This window comes from Callospermophilus lateralis, unplaced genomic scaffold (genome assembly GCF_048772815.1).
Source record: "Callospermophilus lateralis isolate mCalLat2 unplaced genomic scaffold, mCalLat2.hap1 Scaffold_1583, whole genome shotgun sequence".
Classification (NCBI taxonomy): domain Eukaryota; kingdom Metazoa; phylum Chordata; class Mammalia; order Rodentia; family Sciuridae; genus Callospermophilus; species Callospermophilus lateralis.
Window position 1 is genome coordinate 306603 of NW_027512686.1, and position 17344 is coordinate 323946.

A 17344-nucleotide genomic window follows, 5' to 3' on the forward strand; every position below is an offset into this window, starting at 1 on the left:
AGGGACAAGAACATTCTGGATAGAGAAAAGCACATGCAAGTCACATTCAGAATAGCAAGGGAATGAAGACGCAGGCCAACAGGGTGACTTCCAAAGGCTAGATTTCAAGCTGAGGGGTTCTTCTGAAGGCAGCAGGGAAAATTCAAAGGGTTGGCAACTTAGAAAGTCACTGGCTCTGGCAAGTACGGGACTGGGAGGAGACAGTGAGTCTAGAAGGTGGCCTGTAGTGGCAGCAGGGATGGAGAGAAGCATGAGGCACAGCAGCCTCAGGATCTGGTACTATGAGGGTCAGAGGTCACATGCACAGATGACAGGAGGCAGCTGGGTATGGCATCCAGAGTTCAGGACTGCCGTGCCAGGAGAAGTAGGCAATCTGGGAGCAATGAGTAGATTTTGCCATTTGGCCAACACCTTTCTGTCTTCACTGACCTGTGCCAAGCCCTAGGCTACAGAAAGAAATGGGGTGCTGGGTTCTGCCCTGTGAGTTCAGCCTGGACTGGGGCATATTGTGGGGGTGAAATTTGATGCCAAGGTAAATGAAGGCCCAGGCTTAAGCTGCCCTCCTCTACCTGGGCCCTGCCTCTGGAGGAGGAAAGGGGGCCAGTGTACCAAATACTTTGATATCACTCTTGTTTGTTAGGACCCTTTCCACCAGGACCCCATGGGCTGCTTGCTCCCTTTTCAGCCCACTTTGTTGGTTTGGCCTCAGGGCCAGGTTGGACCCAAGGCTACATTTCCATGGCTCTGAAAGGCACTGGTTTGGGCTGTCCTGAGCCGTTCTTCATGTTGTTTGCATGATTAAGCTGGGCAACCTGCGTCCCTGGGCTGGCTCTGCCAAAACAGCTCTATGCAGGAGGAGGAAGGAGACCAAACCAGATTTCCCTGAGCCCCCAGCCCAGGTCTCCCTGTATCCCACAAATGCTGCAAAGACGCAAACAGACAATTTTGTTAGTCACCCTCCCTAAGTAAGTGAGGAGACACATATTTTAAAAAGACTTTTTAAACAAGAACACTGTTTTTAAACAAACAGACCAAGTCCTTCTGGGTCTTCTTCCCCATTAAATTTGGAGGCCACCCCCATCCTGTGGGCTCTGGAGCTCTGTGAAGTGGAGGGAAGCTGTTCTCCAGCCCAGGCTGTGGGGGTGTAGTCCTAGCGCCAGAGCACAACCTTCCTGCCCTGGTCCACGCTCACCACGTGGCTCCCGGAGCAGCACCAGGCCACAGTGTTGATAGCAGCACTGAGGAGAGGGAGAGTAGGGTTCAAGGGGCAGCAGGACCCAGGTCTGCAGCCTGGCTCTGCCCCCCAGTATTGGACCTAGATAGTTTGAGGCCCTCTGTGAGCCCATTTCCTCATCTGTAAAGTGGGTATCTATAAAACACAAGTGGAAGGATACCTGGGTGCTGTGAAGGGCTGTGGGGGTGAAGGTTTGGAGACAGGGGCTGGGAGATGTTAGAACCTGGTGTCAGGCAGGACTAATAGGAGGGTAGTGTCTGCTCACCAGTGGGGGCCCTGAAGGCTGCTCTCCAGTTTCCCAGTGTCAACATCCCAGATGTAAAGGGCTCCATTCGAGGAGCCTGCCAGTGCATAGCTTCTGTCAGGGCTGCAGTGGCCACAGCAGAACAAGAGAAAGGGACTCAGGTAAGGACACACACAAAGACCAGGTGGGGTGTACTCGAGGATGGGCAAGCTCTCACAGACACACCTGAACACAGCTTTGGTCCAGTCAGAACCACATTTGAAGCCATCAGCCCTAAAGACAAACAGGGCTGGGGTCAGAATGGAGATCACTGCCGGTCCTGTCCCCAACCAGGGGCTTTGAGAGCCCCATCTCTCTAAGGTGTCAGGTACCTCAGCAGGTCCTGATCAAGAAAGGCAGAGAACTTTTACAGGAAAAGAGAAACACAGCTGCCCCAATAAAGGCCACAGGATCAACAGGCAGAGGCTAGTACCTGAACACCTGGCGGATATTGCTGACCCGGAGGTCGATGACCTTGAGTGTGTTATCTCTGGAGCAGATGAGCAGGTGCAGCTGGTCATGGCTGAGGCTCAGGGAGGTGAACCGGCCCTGCACAGGAATGACCTGGGTGCAGCGGGGACCCCTGAGGAGAGAGGGGTAAGGAACAGTCCCCCAAGCCATTCCTGAAAAGAAGGGACTAGGTGTGGTACCCTTCCTAACCAACAAAGTCCAGAGGCAGGTCTCTGCCAGTAACTAATCTCCCTTATCCCTCCACCCAGCTCCCTCCACTGAAGAACGTGGTCAGACTTTGATTTGAGAAGGAGCCCTTGAAACCCTTGGATCACTAAAATAAACACTGGAAGAAAAACAATGAAAAGTCTGTCTTGAAAAACTTGAGAGAAGGAAGGGCTTCAAAGGGCAGTCCCTGCACACCAGCAAGACCAGCCTACATGGGCCCTGCACTGGCTCCAGCTCTGCATTTGTAAACCATTCACCCAATGCTGGGCTCTTCTGTTCAAAAAACAACTAAAAACATTTCTTGGTTTTTTAATTGAAGCGTGGTAGCCAGGCATGGAGGCACATACCTATAACTGCAGCTACACAGGAGCCTGTGGCAGGAAGATCCCAGCCTGGGCAACTTAGCAACACTCAGTCTCAAAATAAAAAGTAAGAAGTGTTGGGGATGTAGCTCAGTGGTAGTGAACCACTGGGTCCAATCTCTGGCACCAGAAAAAAAGTAGAAATAAAATGGAAAAAGTTGTTTGTCCATCTTGGTTGTAAAGCCCAGGCAGTCAATACTGGACTGAGAAGTCACAAGGAAAGTGGCACAGCTTCCCAGGGGCGCTATGCCCCATGAAGCTGTGCCCAACAGAGTATACCAGCTGGTAGTGCCAGCCCCATAGCTTTACTCCCCCAAGGAATCACCATGACCCTTCCTGCCAAGGAGCAAGAACTCCAACACTCTGACCCCAGGTCCACCAGCCACCCACAGTCTGCCTGTCACCTGCTATCCCAGAACCGGATCTTCTGGTCATTGTGGCCACTAATGATGATGTGGTCCCCGCACACCACGTTGTTACAATAGGAAAGGACATTGATAGTTCTGGAACCTAGGGACAAAGGGGTAGAGCGCAGGGTCTCAGAGGGTTGTCAGGAGCTAGCACAGTAGACACGTAGAGATGCTGAGGTCCAAAAGGGGCAGTGTTCTCCCAAGACTAGAACCCAGATCTTCCCAGCCCAGGGCTCAGTCCACCTCTTCTTCATCTACCCAAAGCTTAAAGTCATGAAGAAATCAGATAGGGAACACCAATGGGGCACAGAGAAGGATGACCTTGGAGGATTTCACCCAAAATGTCTTTGAATCCCAGAGCCACTCCCAGAAAGCAGGGTAGGTTCCCTTGTATCTGAGGGAAGGGGGGGATGGGAGGTGGAGTTGGAGCTGAGCCTCACAGTAGGCACGGCCAAGATCCCACTCCTTCACTGTCCGGTCTCTGCTCCCAGTCACCGCCTGGTGTCTTGTTAGCTTGAATTTGGCAGCTGTCACCTTGTCCTTGTGTCCAGACAGTGTTTCCTGCCCCATCCCAAGTCTGGATCAAAGGCATGGCCAAAACCCCATAATAGCACCTCCCTCATCCTAAAAAGGACCCTTGACCCTTAGGCTGCCTTCCCAGTCAGGTCTCACCTTGGACCGTGCCTCTCCCACCTTCCAGAGCTGGGCAGCCTGATTGTAAGTAGCTGCCAAAACCTGGGAGCCCTGGAGAGATGGGGAGTGTTAGAGGTCTGAGTCTAGGCCTGGCCAAAGGCAGCATCTTTCAGTCCAGAGAACTATGGTAGGGGTGGCCTTAAAGGTTCCCATGGCCCAAGTCATCAAGGAAGACAAATGAGCCTCAGGCCAGCAGGAGTGATATATGCAAGAGCCCAAGGACCCAGCTTTTGGATACTGTTACTGATGGGAGCCTCTGCCCACTGGTATAGAGACTGGGGTGTGGGGAGATAATCCCATGCTACTGGGGCAAAGTCCCCTCACCAAGGGGTCGAAGTCCACACTGGTGATGCTGCCACCAGCACCCTCAAGGGTCTGGTTGGCCTCCAGACGACCTGGCAGGGCAGGGGGAGAGCAGGGAAAGGAACAGGTGAAATGAGGTCACTCACAAAATAGAGGAACTGGAACCCAGAGTGGGAACAGGAGTCTCTCTTAAGTTAGAGCACAGAATCATGGAGTACAGTTACAGCCTGGGCTGCAGGGGCCTCAGGGGGAAGCTAGGCATTTCCCAGATAGGTCTAGAGAAAACCAGAGAGAAGGGAATGTCCATAGGTCACACAGCAAGCCAGGCCAGACCAGCTGGAGATCTGCCTCCTCTAGGAAGCCTCCAGGGGTTGGCTCTGAGTCCCTAACGCAGTTGTAGAGCAGAGCTTAGCACAAGATGGACAGTCAATGTTTGTCTCCTGACTTCTGGCAGGTGGAGTGATACCAAAAGAGGTGATGGCCTGGTGAACCCAAGGACTTGTTCCTCTAAGGTCTGTCTCTGTAAGACTGATAAGGGACCTCCCCCTCCCCCAACAGAGGCCCATCTGCACTCAGCCCTCCCCATCTTGCAGGCCTAGGGGTTCTACCCTTCCTCGGAGAGGCATCCTCAGAGTGCTGCTCCTGCAGAGGGGTTCTGTAGCTATTGCTCACAGGAATGTTCCAGGTAGAGGCAAACACAAAGAGGTCCACCCAGGAGCAAGCTGAGAGTAGATCTTTAGAGAAAGTACTGGGTTGCGCTGCAGGGAGGGGTCCTTACCTCCTACCACATTCCAGAGGTGGATAAGACAGTCAGCCCCACCAGTGGCCAGGAGACTGCTGTTAGGGCCAAAACATACAGCATTGACCTCAGAAAGGTGGGCATCCTGTGGGGAAAGGGAAGGTTGGTGACCCGGGCCTTCCCCACATATGCTTGTTTGTGCCCCCTCACAGGCTCACTCTCAATGTGCCTGTGCACACATACAGCCTGCTGCTGGCTTGGTATCCACACCCCAGGTCTCTTCCCAAATCCTGAGTTTCAAACTTAGCCCCAGCAAATATCTTCATTTCTGCCTGGTCCCCTGAAGCAGCCTCCCAACTCTGCCTCCCAGCACTCTCATTGGGCCACCTACTCTCTCAGCCTTCCATCTCCCTTTCCAGTCTATGCAGCCATTGTAAAGAGCCTGAGCAGTTCCCACCGTGGCCTGTGGAGACAAACTCCTGCTGGTTCTGGGGGTCTTGCTTGCCTGGCCTGCTCGGGACACCCCTAGTGCCTGCACTCCCATATTGGCCCCCACACATGTGGCCCAGTTCCTCCCTTACCAGGACATCTTGAGCCCAAGTAGGAAGTCGGGCAGCCACACACACAGGGATGCTCTGGTATCGCTGCTCAGGGGCACCCCCAATTGAGTGACCTCTCCTCTTCTTGAAACTGCAGGGGTAGAGTCAGGAGGATGTTTACCAAGGCCTTCTGATGTGGGGGCTTCAAGCTCCCCAAAGGTAGCAGCAACAGGAAACAGACATGGCAGTAGCAGAATATGGCCCCAGGATCCAACCAGCCCTTTCCCCAACCCAATCTACCCGGGATGGAGTGGAGAATACACAGAAAAGCACAGAACAAGGGCAGGATTGGTGGTTGCAGGAAAACTTCAGGGCTAATGGTTAGTATTGGCCTTGCCACTGCTTGGCTTTGTGACTGAATGAGTTCTTACATTCTGAGCCTTAGTTTCCCAATTGAGTGAGAGTTCCCATTTGGCCTCAGGCTGGAAATCTTGGTCCCCTGTGAGGACCTTGGATAAGGACAGATCCCTTATAAGCCTGGAAGATAGCTGAGTAGGGGTTAAAAAATGAGTTCATACACCTGGTTCCTGCCTCTGGGGCCCAAAAGAGATACACACAGACAGTGGGCACCATATGGATGAACAGACGAGGCACATACAGAGACCAAGCCTGGGCTCCAGAAGCCTGACATGAGGCTCCAATAGGCCCAACCCCTTCACATACACAAATACACACACTTACTCTAGCAGCCCCTTCACCACATCCACACAGTGGGACAGAGTCAGAGAGGTGGCTGAGGCAGACCTGGGGCAGAACCGAGAATCACGTGCTAAGGGACTGGCTGGTAGGTGTATAGGCAGCAATCTTTCATCCCTATACTTTGCTGGAGATCTGAAGACTCATAACCTCTAGAGCCTATGACAAGAACTTGACTCCTTGAATACCAGGAGAGTTGTAATCCAGACCAACCCAGGAAAATGCAGGCAGGGAGGGACTTGACAATGGAAGTCTCTACCATGATGATAAGAACTACCAACCGCCCCCACACCCTCAGCAAATGCTCACAAACAAAAGCTCCTGGGAGGCTGAGCTAGGGCATATGGGAGTGGGCAGATGAAGTGGCCTCAGGCTGGGACAAGGCTGGGGGCAGTGAAACCTAAGCTGGTTGAGTAATCTCAGAAATGCCCAACTGTACTGGGATGTCTCAGCCCACCAGGGCTGCCAAGAACTTTGGAGACCAGTGTCTCAAGTCCCTCTCCAAGGTTCCTTCACTATCCCAGGACCTAGACACCAGGGACCTACAAGAAAAGACTGAGGAGAAAAGCCTTCAGGCTGGTAAATGGAACCAGGAGAGAGCAGCCTCAATAACAAGTAAATCAAGACTTGGGGGGACTGAGAGTGTGAGCAAACATCTACATATGTTCTTATGTTCATACACACTAAGGTATTCGCAACCAAGCTCCTGTATACATATGCCCATGTCCTCGTGTGTACCTACCCATGCACACACCTGTGTTTACATACATACATGCCTAGGACAGATGAGCCCTGGGCCTTGCCCACAGTTCCCTCCTCATGACACCCTTCACAAGCCTTAAACCCCACCCCAGAGCTCTGGTCCTAGGAAGAAGAGAAAGCACTGCATGTTCAGTGAAAATGACCCCAACTACCCCAAGCACCAGTCCTGGGCTGTACCCCAGACCAGTCCTGGGCTGTACCCCAGCTTCTCCCCAAACTCCTAGCCCCAACCCACCAGCTGGCCCCAAGGTCCTAGAAGAAGACAATGGCAGCCTCAGAATTCTGAGACAGCCAACTGGGTCCTCACCTGAAAGGCCTTTTCCACTTCCCACAAGCCTCACTCTCCAGGGACTCAGGCTTAATAGCCAAAGCCAGAGTCTCTGTCTGCTCTCTGATCCCATCACGTAGAGTGTGTGGAATCCTGGGAGAGAGGAATAAAGCTCAGGAAGGCCAAAGCAACAGGCCAGCCCCTCCCTGCCCAAGCACTGATTACAGTGAAGATGTGAATTTCTGGCAGGGAAGGGTCCCAGTGGGAGGGAGGATGTGCGGTGGGCACATGAACTTGCTCCTACAATCACACAGTTCTGCAAGGATCCAGTGGACCCTGGATTGCTGCTGTGTCCACCCACATGCATTCAGGGGTACCGGTGTGGGGGAGTGGGGAAGATGGAAAAATGGGCACACAGTCGGGCAACTACAGAGTACAGGAGTCAGATCCGGTCCCTCCTCACTCTTACTCGCTGATGCTCACAGTCCGTTTGGCAGCCTTCTTTAGTTCCTGGGACACCCGCGCCTGATTGGCCCTAGTTGGGGAAAAAGCTCCTAGGAGCCAGAAGATTCCAAGGTGGGGTACCAAACGCCCCTGCTTTCAGGTTCGAGCCTGATTTAGTCCATTCTCCCCAGGGGGCAGTCCCCACCGCTGACTTTCAGGCAAGGGCGAGGCCAGACTGAGGAGGCTAGTCACAGAACAGGTTGGGGCCCAGCCCTCTTACCGCTCTCGGCGCTCGTTGCGCAAGTTGCACTCGGCTGCGGCGCGCTCCTTGCGTTGCAAGAGCTGCTCCAGCCAATCGCGCGCCTCCTCCTGGAGCTTGCGCAGTGCCGCCTCTTGGTGCCCAGTGTGCACGCGCAGCACTTCGTAGGCCTTCCGCTGCGCCGCATTCTGCTTCTGTAGCTCTTCTAGGAGGCTGACCTGCTGCGCCCTCGCCTCCCGCAGCTGCGCCACGCGGGCCTCCACAGCCGCCAGCCTGGAGGACCCGAAGCGCAGGCAGTGCATCCCAAAACGCTTCCATCACCGCCCAGTGGGGACCCGCCTAAGACCCCAGAGAGATCTACCAATGGCCACCGGCCAGACAGGTGGTTAAGCCACATCCCCAGCCAAGCCTTCGCCCTCAGAGCTGTGCAGTTCGCATCCCCCAAACACAAGCCAGGGTGGTCATGGGGGAAGCTGTTGGGGCCACGCAATAACCCTACCTGGGCCAGAGGAGGGCGCAATCCCTTTCACCCTACCGGTACTCACCTGCTTTGCCACTCCTCCAGCTCCGACTGCAGGGCATCCAAGGCTGCACTCTTCTTCACCACCTGGTAGGCCATCTGTGGGGGCAGACAGGTGGTCATGGGCACCTCTGGAAGGCTCACCAGGCCTCACGCCCCTCTCGGGCAGGAGAGGCTGGAGGGACAGAGCCTGCCACCACCTTCCACGGCCCCTTCCCAACAAGGCTCAGATGAGTTTAGGATCGTGCATAAGGATACAACAGAGGCTCTAGGCTCAAAAATCTGACTCCTGAGTTTCAATTCTAGCTGTGTTGTGCCACTTATTTTCTCTATGACCCTAGGGGTGTAGAGACCCTTGGAAAGTGAATCTCCTTAGCAAGCTTCGTTTTCCTCACCTGCAAAATGGGAATGATAGTGCCTACCTCCATAGGGTTGAAGGAATGCTGAATGAGGCAGGGGTACAGATGAGATGACCCTCACCCTACCTCCATAGAGCAACCCAGAACTATTATGAAGAAAAATATTTAAAATAATAGCACATGATTATCTAGCATTTACACGTGCCATGCTTTATTCTGAGCACTCTACGCATGTTAACTCTTTTAATCCCCATAATAACACCATATAGTAAACCCACCAGCCTCGTTTTACAAATGAGAACATTGCTACAGAGAAGTTAAATGCCTTGTCCAAAGTCACACAGCTAAGTGACAGTTGATATTTGAACTCAAGCTACCTAACTACATCATGCTCCAAGTAAAGTGTTGATCTACAGGGAGGGTTCAAGGGATGTGAGTTCTATTCCCTGCCTCTCCAACATTTGGCTTTCTTTACAATCCCTGACCAACTGCTGGCCTGCCCAAGCACAGATCTCAGAATGCAGAAGCACACAAGGCTAAGAACAGGAATGGACTGTGAGAGTACTGAACCCAGACTGAGTCATGGATCTGCCCTGAAAGCCCGGAAGTAGGGTGAGAATCATTACATATTTACCCCTGCCTCACTCCACATTCCTTCAACCCCAGAGCCAAGAGATGGGCCAGCCATGAAGATGAAATTTGGTTCCCTTCTTTCAATGCTGAGGGGTCAGTGAGAGAAACAGATCCAAGGCAAGGCAGTGCCCATCAGTGTGGCAAGAGAAAAATGAGGGCCAGACTCTGAGCACCTCTGGCACAGCAAATACAAGGAAGGGATGGGGGTGGGGTAGGGGTGTACTCTTATTGCTAACATCTGTTCCTGGTACTTTCTCACAAGCCCTGGTAAGGATGGATTGAGGTGCGAGACTGAGGCTGTCTACCTGCACTGATATAACTCCCTGGGTGAGGGACTGGGAAGACCCCCTGCACATGCAGACAGGGCCCCTACTTTTATAGCTGGTCCAATTTACAATATTTATAATCCTTCTCACCAATGAGCAACCTAATCATCATCCTCGTCAACTATCACTTGCTTTCATTTCTGTTGTGTTATACCACTCAATATTTTTTTATTGGTACTTGTCAAAATTCAAATGATAGGAAAAAAATTCAAATGATAAAGGTAGAAAACAGATGAGTGGTTACTACCAGTGGTTAAGGATGTTTGGGGAAGGGTGAGTGTGACTAAAAAGGGATAGCAAGAAGGATGTCTGGTGGTGATGAAATTGTGCTGTATCCTGATGAATACAAATCTACAAATGTTATGGCATAATGTCACGCCATTATCAAGTTGCAACCACAGCATCAGCTCTGGGGGAGAGGCTCTCAATTTGTCTATAGAACCCTTCCCACACTTGTGTTGGGCAGGTGACTCGGCTTACTGTAACTGGACACATGTTTACTGGCCCATCACACTCTCCTCCCTTGAAAATTCCAGAGGGTCAGGTCTGTTCATAGCTGCACTCCCTGTTCCTTGGACATAGCGACTGTCAATAAATATTTGTTGAAAGAATGAAGAAATCACAAAAAGTAGATTTCTGTGGGTGGAGTTTCAAATCTAGAATCCACCTCTCTAAGCCTCAGTTTCCCACTCTGTACCTACAATGTAGAGGATTAACTAAGTTAATGCTTGCCTAGTGCTAAGTGCTATATTATGGAAGAGATGGTGACTTCAATTATTTTATTTATTTATTTATTTATTTTTATTTGTGGACCTAGGGGTTGAACCCAGGAGTACTCTACCACTGAGCTACATCCCCAGCTCTTCTTATTTATTTATTTTGAGATAGAGTCTTATAAGTTTCCTAGGCTGGCCTCGAGCTCACAATCCCCCTGCCTCAACCTCCTGAATCATGGGATTACAGGGTGTACCACCCACACCTGGAGATGATTTTAGATGTGATGTCTCTGCTGAGCAAGAGTCCAGTGTGCAGAAAAGAAGGCTGGGTAGAGACAGGTCCGAGAGTCAGAAGAGAAAAAGAAAGAGAAAATCCCTGTGGCCATAGGAGCCAATGAGCACACTCAAATGAACACCCACATTTAAAGGGAGGAAGGAAAGGAGCCAGAGAAGGAACTCAGAAGTAAAATCTACAGATATAAGAGGAAAATCAGAGGAAATAAGTAGGGTACAATAGAAGCCAAGAGATGCCATTGCAGGGGACAGGCAGGGCAGTAATGCTAGGTGGAAGTGCCAAGTCCTGCCTACAGACTACATCAATCTTGGTTGTTTGTCTGCAAATATATATTAACCATCACCTGATGCTGGGCCCTGGGGTTGCCTGGACAAGGGGTGAAGAGTAGGCTCACTCAATGCTTGCAGCACTGGACTTTAGGGGATGCAGCAAACACAGGAAGTTCTGCTCACTTCCTGGTTCCCTTGACAGTATCTCCCTGTCCCAAAGTCCTGGATCCTGGCCCTGCCCCATTCTTGATCCCTTCCCAGCTTACCTCACCACAGTCCAAGCAGAGCCCCTCCTCCTCCTCCTCCTGCCACTTCACCCTCAGAGTGCCTGGTGGTGAGCTTTGGTCTGAGTCAGGCCCTGACTCCTCCCTGCCAACCAACCAGAGAGAGGGGCTTATGTCCCCTCCATTCACCCCAATGCTCAAAGGCTCCCAGTGTCCCATGAAAAGCCTGAAATAAGAGCCGTTAACTTTTTCTTGAGGAAAATGGAAGCCTGAAAGCCACTCAAGGAAAAAGCAAGGACTGAAGAGCAGTCAGTGGTGGAGTGCTTGTCTAGCATAGGAGAGGCCCTAGGTTCCATCCCCAGCACCACAAAAAAAAAAAAAAAGAAAAAAAGGAAAGAGCAAATCTCAGAAATGAGCTTTCATGAGTCCTGTGCTCTGGCCTTGTGTTTCCTTGCCAAGGACCTTCCTCAAAAAAACACCTGCTAACTCTGGCCCCAACCCATTCCTTGATCTAGTCTTCACTCTCTTTCTCTTTGGAATAGGGAGCAAGATCCTTTCTGTAGGCATCAGGTAAAGAAGAGGGAGATGGAAAAAGGCTAAGGAGGAAAGACAGGAGTGCAGGGTTAGGAGGTGAAAGGGATAGGAAAATTCAGAGAAAGAAGGAGAAAGAAGATTTTAAATCAGCTGGCCTGGGAGAGGGCCTGCCTCTCCAGAACCACCCCTGAGTAGCAGCCAGGAGCCATTGAGGTGCTGGGAGAATATGACCCAGTATGGGGGCTGGTGGGCAGGAGGGACTAGAAACAGGCAGCCTTTTATGATCACTGATACATATACTTACCAGAAGCTCTGATGGGTGGCAGAAATAACATCATTTGGCTTCTTATGAAGCTTCTCTGAGAACTTGGCCAACAGCTCAGCTTTTTCTAGAAGATGATTATCTGGTGGTGCAAGAGGGTGAGTTGGGGCAGAGATAGACACTTTCCAGCCTTCCCCCGGCATACAAGCTAGAAAGGCTGCAGGAGTCCAGGGATGCTGGGATTGAGGCAGCTACTGGTGGATGGGTTGTGCCCCTTGCCTGAGAGTTGTTTGTTCATCTCTACAGGACCTTTAGTGCTGGCATAGACCACCATGTCACCCAGGAGAATACCTGTTCTCCCAGGGACAGAAGGATCCCTACTTCTGGCAACAGGATGGCTGGGTCCTGCCTGATGAGGGTCCTGAAGGACGCCAGGGGCCTAGGATTGATTCACCTCTGCCCCAGACAGGGCTGGCTCCAGAGCATGATGAAAGAAAAAGCTGTACTAGCCTATGACCTTCAGCAAGTCACTTCCCCTTCAAGGGCTCTAACTTCACACTAAAGTAATCCTAACTTCCCCAGAGTTGGTGCAAGTTCCCCCAGGTCAAAATAGAAAGTCCTTGAGCAATTATCCAACAGACCTTCTTAGGTTAGGTGGTTAGACCCTGGATTACACACACCCACCACCATGCACGATAACTTCCTCTTTTCAGTTCCGGAGCAGGCTGGGGGGTGGTAAGCCCAGCCTAGCTTCTCAGCTCCCTTCCCTCACCCAGTGCCCTGCTTGTCACCTTGACTGAGGTCCCTGGATTTAGCCTAGTTCTCATACAAAACCCCACCTCAGCTGTAGTAAAGGCACAGCACTGGTCCCCAGCAAATCTTAAAAAGGTTCCATTATGCCTAATTTACATAGAATAAATCTGAGGCTTGGGGACATGAACAACCCAAGACCACAGAGATAATAGGAATTTCAGTCTTTCTGATTTCAGCCTTCTGGGTTGCTCCAGACCCTTAAATTTGGAAGTCCCAAAAAGGGATTGGGGGTGACTCTTTCCTCAAACTGGGAGGTTCCCCTGTCTATCAGAGCCCTTAAGTGAGGCTGCCTGGAGGTAGGGGAGAGCCTCAGGACCATCAAGAAAAAGGCCCAGCACCTGGAAGATTGCAGAGTGATTTCCCAGGATAAGAAACAGATTCGGTCTTGGGGACTTACCAAGATTAGCTCCAGTGAGATAGCAGCAGGGATTGTGGCCAACCCCAAACTTTTCTCACTAGTTCCAGGGCAGGCTGGAACTAGTGAAAAAACTAAAACTTCCAACCCCAAACATACAATCTCAGGTGACCAATGGTCCTACACACAGATCCACTCTTGTTCATCCCATCCTGAACTGCCCCACCCCTACCCCCAACGCACACTCCAGCTGCCCAGAAAGCTCCAAAAGAATCTGACTTCCCAGCTCCCTTTGAAATCCTGCGGCCCCTGCTTCTCCCTCAGGCTGGGGTGTGCTGAGCACAGAGAAGCTTCGTGTGTCCCAGTCATCTATAGGCGGCAGCAGAGCCCAGATTCAGAGCTTTCTCCTTAGAGATGAAGAGTTTCACTGTTACCCTAGATCCACCAACAAGCGGCTACTCAGCCTTCCTTCACTGGGTTAGAGACTAAATGGTTTGATCTGGTCCTGGGGACCATCTGAGAGGGAGGAAAGCACAAGAGACCTGGCAAAAACAATACTCAGGGGCAAACGTTCTAGGAAACCCAGCTCGTGGGGGTTGAACCGAGCCTTGAGGGGGTATCAACAAGGATCTCTCCGCCCAAGAGAGTGCTAAGAAGAGCCTGGATTGGAAGGGACGGGAATCCTGGCCATTCAGAAGTGGGGCATGGCAGATAGGTTCAAGTCGAAAGGCCTCGGAAGCCAGAAGTCGCTGAAGCACTTGGGTCACAGCTTGAACAGCCAAACCTTCTTCCCAGGCCGGGAGCCCAGCCTCCTCAATGGCCATTTTCTAAGATGCTCAAGGGCACACTCACAGGCCGGCACCAGCTCCAGGAAAAGTGCCTTCTGCGTGCGGTCCCGCTGCTGTAGCTGCCGCACAATGTGGCGCTTATAGCCGGGTCTCCAGCCAGTGCCCTGGGCGTGGCGCTTGGTAGCAGGCGCTGCAGGGGCGGGGGCGGGGCCTCTCGGGGACTCCTGGACGTCGGGGTCGGGCGGTGGCGGGGAATCCCCGGCCGTACCAAGGGCTTGATTGGGACGGAGGAACTGAGCGCACTCCTCGGGGGAAGCTGCCGCAAGTCTGCGCCGCTGGGGCCCCACCAGAAAATTTTTGCCTCACAGGGTGCTCCTCTTGCTGTCAGGGGTAATAAGTTGGAACCAGAATCGAGGCCCCTGGGTCAGCTACCCCTTTGCCTGTTGGCGCGCTCCGGAGGCGGGGCCTCCAAGGCCAAGTCCAGCGTTCTTCCTTGACCCAAACGCGCCCGGACTGAATTCTAAAGTGAAGGATGCTTAGAGAACTAGAGTCTTTTTATTTTCTTCCGTCCGGAGGATGCTTTGGGCTGTAGGGATGCAGGCTGGTGTCACAGATGCCATAACTCATTGCAGGGGCAGACAAGTGTTCCTGGAAGGAACGCCGCCTTGCGACCAAGACTCTCCCTAGCTGGGTTACACCCGGTCTCTTGGGTGTACGCAGACACAGGGCACCCACAGCATGACAGAAGCACAGAGGAGGAAGAGACAGAAGGGAAGAAATCCTTCTTTCTGGAGATGATGGCTTTTGAGTTGGCCAGAGGAGAGAAAAAAAGATTCTCGGCCGGGGGCGGGGTGGGGGGGGCAGTCCTCAGAAGTTTGACGACATAAAAATTCCCATGGGTTGAGGGCTGCTAGGTCAGGAGTCAGAACTGCCTATGGAAGGGAACAAGGTTTAGGGGCCCAGTTGGTCACAGACAGTTTAGGTCCCTAAGATTAAAGGGATGCAAGCTGGGCGCGGTGGCACAAGACTGTAATCCCAGTGATTCTGGAGGCTGAAGCAGGAGGATTCCAAGTTCAAGGCCAGTCTCAGCAATTTAGCAAGACCCTGTCTCTCTGGGGCTAGGGCTATATTTCAGTTGGTATAGTGCTTGCCTCACATGCATAAGACCCTGGGTTCAATCCTCTGCACCATAAAAAAAAAAAAAAAAAAAAAAGATCCTGTCTCAAACTTAGTGAGACCCTGACTCAAAAGGATTGGGGATGTTGTTCAGCACCCTGGGTTCAATCTACAGTACCAAAAACAAAATCAAAATAAATTAGTTAATTAAATTAAAAGGGGATGCAGCTGTTTTAATCTCGGAAACCCCCTTGATCCAAATAAACAAGAGCTTTGTTTGCCTGAGGTTTTATGGAGTAAATGGCTGAGCTGGCCAGTAGCCCAGTATCCTGAATCAGGGTCCAAGAGTTAACTTGTTTGGGCAGCCTCTGGAGGAGTAGAGACATCTCTTGTGGGTACACTTGACAGTGTATCGTGGATTTCATGGAACGTGATAAAATTGTCTCTGGCCTATCCAGAGCTCTCAGAACACAGGCTTGGGTGAGGAATCAAAAGAGCGCTTCACTGGGCCAGCCTTACCCTGGGAAATACTGGGGAAGGCCCAGAAGGTGGTCCTCTCAGTGAAACAAAAAGAGAAATTAGGCAATGTCAGGTAGCTTTCTGGGCCTTGGAGGTGACAGGTCTGTTGAAATTCTAATGGGGATGGGTCACAGAACTTGGAAAGTAGTAAAGGCTAGTGATAAACCAGCACAGTGCTTTAAAATCACAATAAACTGGGCTCCTTGGGCCCTTGTGGCCTTTGCATATGCTGTGCCTGATCTTTGGAACAACTTCCTCTCAAGCTAGTACATCTCTTCACCTCCCCAGAGAAAACTATGCTGTGGTCTATGGAATTCCTCTTTTGATAAGGCCTGAGTCCCAGGTATCTGCATCCCTCCCACCAACCCAGGCCTGGCCTGAATATTTCACATGACTATTTCTGTTGCAGGTTGGTAGTAACAATCACCAAAAGGCATGCCCAGTCAAAGGACACAGTACCTGTGGAGGCCTAGGTCAGTTAGTGAAAGTGATCAATTTATTTTAGGATTAGCTAACTCTCAGATACTTAGAAAATGCACATTGGAGGGTGTATTAGCCCAGCTATGAAGTGCAACAAGCTGTTTTTATTGTTATTATTATTTTGGTACCAGGGATTGAACCCAGTGTACTTAACCACTGAGTCACATCTCCTTTTTAATTTTTTTTTTTTTTGAGTCAGGGCCTTGCTGAGTTGCTGAGGCTGGCCTCGAACTTGCAATTCTTCTACCTTGGTCTCCCAAATCACTGGGATTATAGGCAAGAGCCATCACATCTGGCTAGTTGTGTTATTTCTGAATATTATATAATAAAGAAGTGATTGGCTTCTACTGAAAATATTTTCCATCTTTAGAATATGACAGAATGTATTATAAAATTCACTTAAAATACAGAGCTGAGGTTGTGGCTCAGTGGTAGAGTGCTTGCCTAGCATGCTCAAAGCCCAGGGTTCAATCCCCACCATTGCAAAAAATAAAATTAAAAAAAAAAATAGGGGCTGGGATTGTGGCTCAGTGGTAGAGTGCTCATCTAGCACATGCAAGGTGCTGGGTTTGAGCCTCAGCAGCACATAAAAATAAATAAAATAAAGGTATTGTATCCAATTACAACTAAAAAACTTTTTAAAAGATAAAAAAATACTAAATAAAATAGAAAGAAGGAAAGAAAATCTACAGAACAGGAGAAAATATTTGCAAATATAATTGGATAAGGGCTATTATCAGGAATACATAAAGAACTCCTAAAACTCAACACAGCAACACCCAATTAAAAAAAAAATGAGGAAAAGATCTGAATAGATATTTTTCCAAACAGCATAAGCAGATGGCCAGTGAGCACATGTTGACATTACTAGTCATTTGGGAGATGCAAATAAAATACAACAAGATGCCACCTTACACCTACTAGGATGGATACAATAAGGGAAAAAAGTGTTAGCAAGTATGTAGAGAAAAATGGAACTCTCATGCACTGCTGGTAGAAATGTATGGTAATACCTTTCTGTGGAAAACAGTTTGGAAGTTTCTCAGAAGGGTGAACATTCAAGAATCATATGATCTAGCAATTCCACTCCTAGGTATATATCCACAAGAATCAAAAGCAAGGATTTGAGCCAAGTATGGAATCCCACGCCTGTAATTCCACGCGATTCAGGAGGCTGAGCCAGGAGGATAACAAGTTTGAGACCAGACTCAACAATTAAGCAAGAGACCCTTTCTCAAATAAAAAGGACTGAGATAAAGAAGAATGAAATTTGCTGGTAAATGGATGGAAATGGAAAACATCATGCTAAATTAAATAGGCCAAACTCAGAAACTCAAAGGTCAAATGTTTTCTCTCATGAAGAAGCTAAAGTAAAATAAAGGAAATGAGGAGGAAAGGATTGGAT

The 17344-nt window shown here is 50.4% G+C and overlaps 1 protein-coding gene across 1 annotated transcript; it reads right to left on the reverse strand.

Annotated features, from left to right (window-relative positions):
• Nucleotides 1–1150: 1150 nt before the first annotated feature.
• Nucleotides 1151–13254, reverse strand: LOC143387855 (protein Atg16l2-like). Its single transcript, XM_076841990.2, has 17 exons — nucleotides 13079–13254; nucleotides 11911–12010; nucleotides 8276–8349; nucleotides 7752–8003; nucleotides 7497–7562; nucleotides 7067–7180; nucleotides 5983–6045; nucleotides 5284–5392; nucleotides 4742–4847; nucleotides 3985–4055; nucleotides 3640–3711; nucleotides 3408–3528; nucleotides 2962–3067; nucleotides 1951–2100; nucleotides 1704–1751; nucleotides 1500–1601; nucleotides 1151–1238 (listed from the first exon to the last, which is right to left on the reverse strand). The coding sequence occupies exons 3-17, from the start codon at nucleotides 8347–8349 to the stop codon at nucleotides 1151–1153; spliced, it is 1542 nt and encodes a 513-aa protein (XP_076698105.2). The 5' UTR covers nucleotides 11911–12010; nucleotides 13079–13254.
• Between the last annotated feature and the right edge of the window lie 4090 nt (nucleotides 13255–17344).

Coding starts and splice junctions, on each gene's coding strand:
- LOC143387855 (XM_076841990.2), bottom strand. CDS start 8,349: ATGGCCTACCAGGTGGTGAAGAAGAGTGCAGCCTTGGATGCCCTGCAG. Junction 2,101..2,961: donor ATCCGGTTCTGGGATAGCAG/GTGACAGGCAGA, acceptor CTCTCTCCTCAG/GGGTCCCCGCTGCACCCAGG. Junction 1,602..1,703: donor TGGACCAAAGCTGTGTTCAG/GTGTGTCTGTGA, acceptor TGGCCACTGCAG/CCCTGACAGAAGCTATGCAC.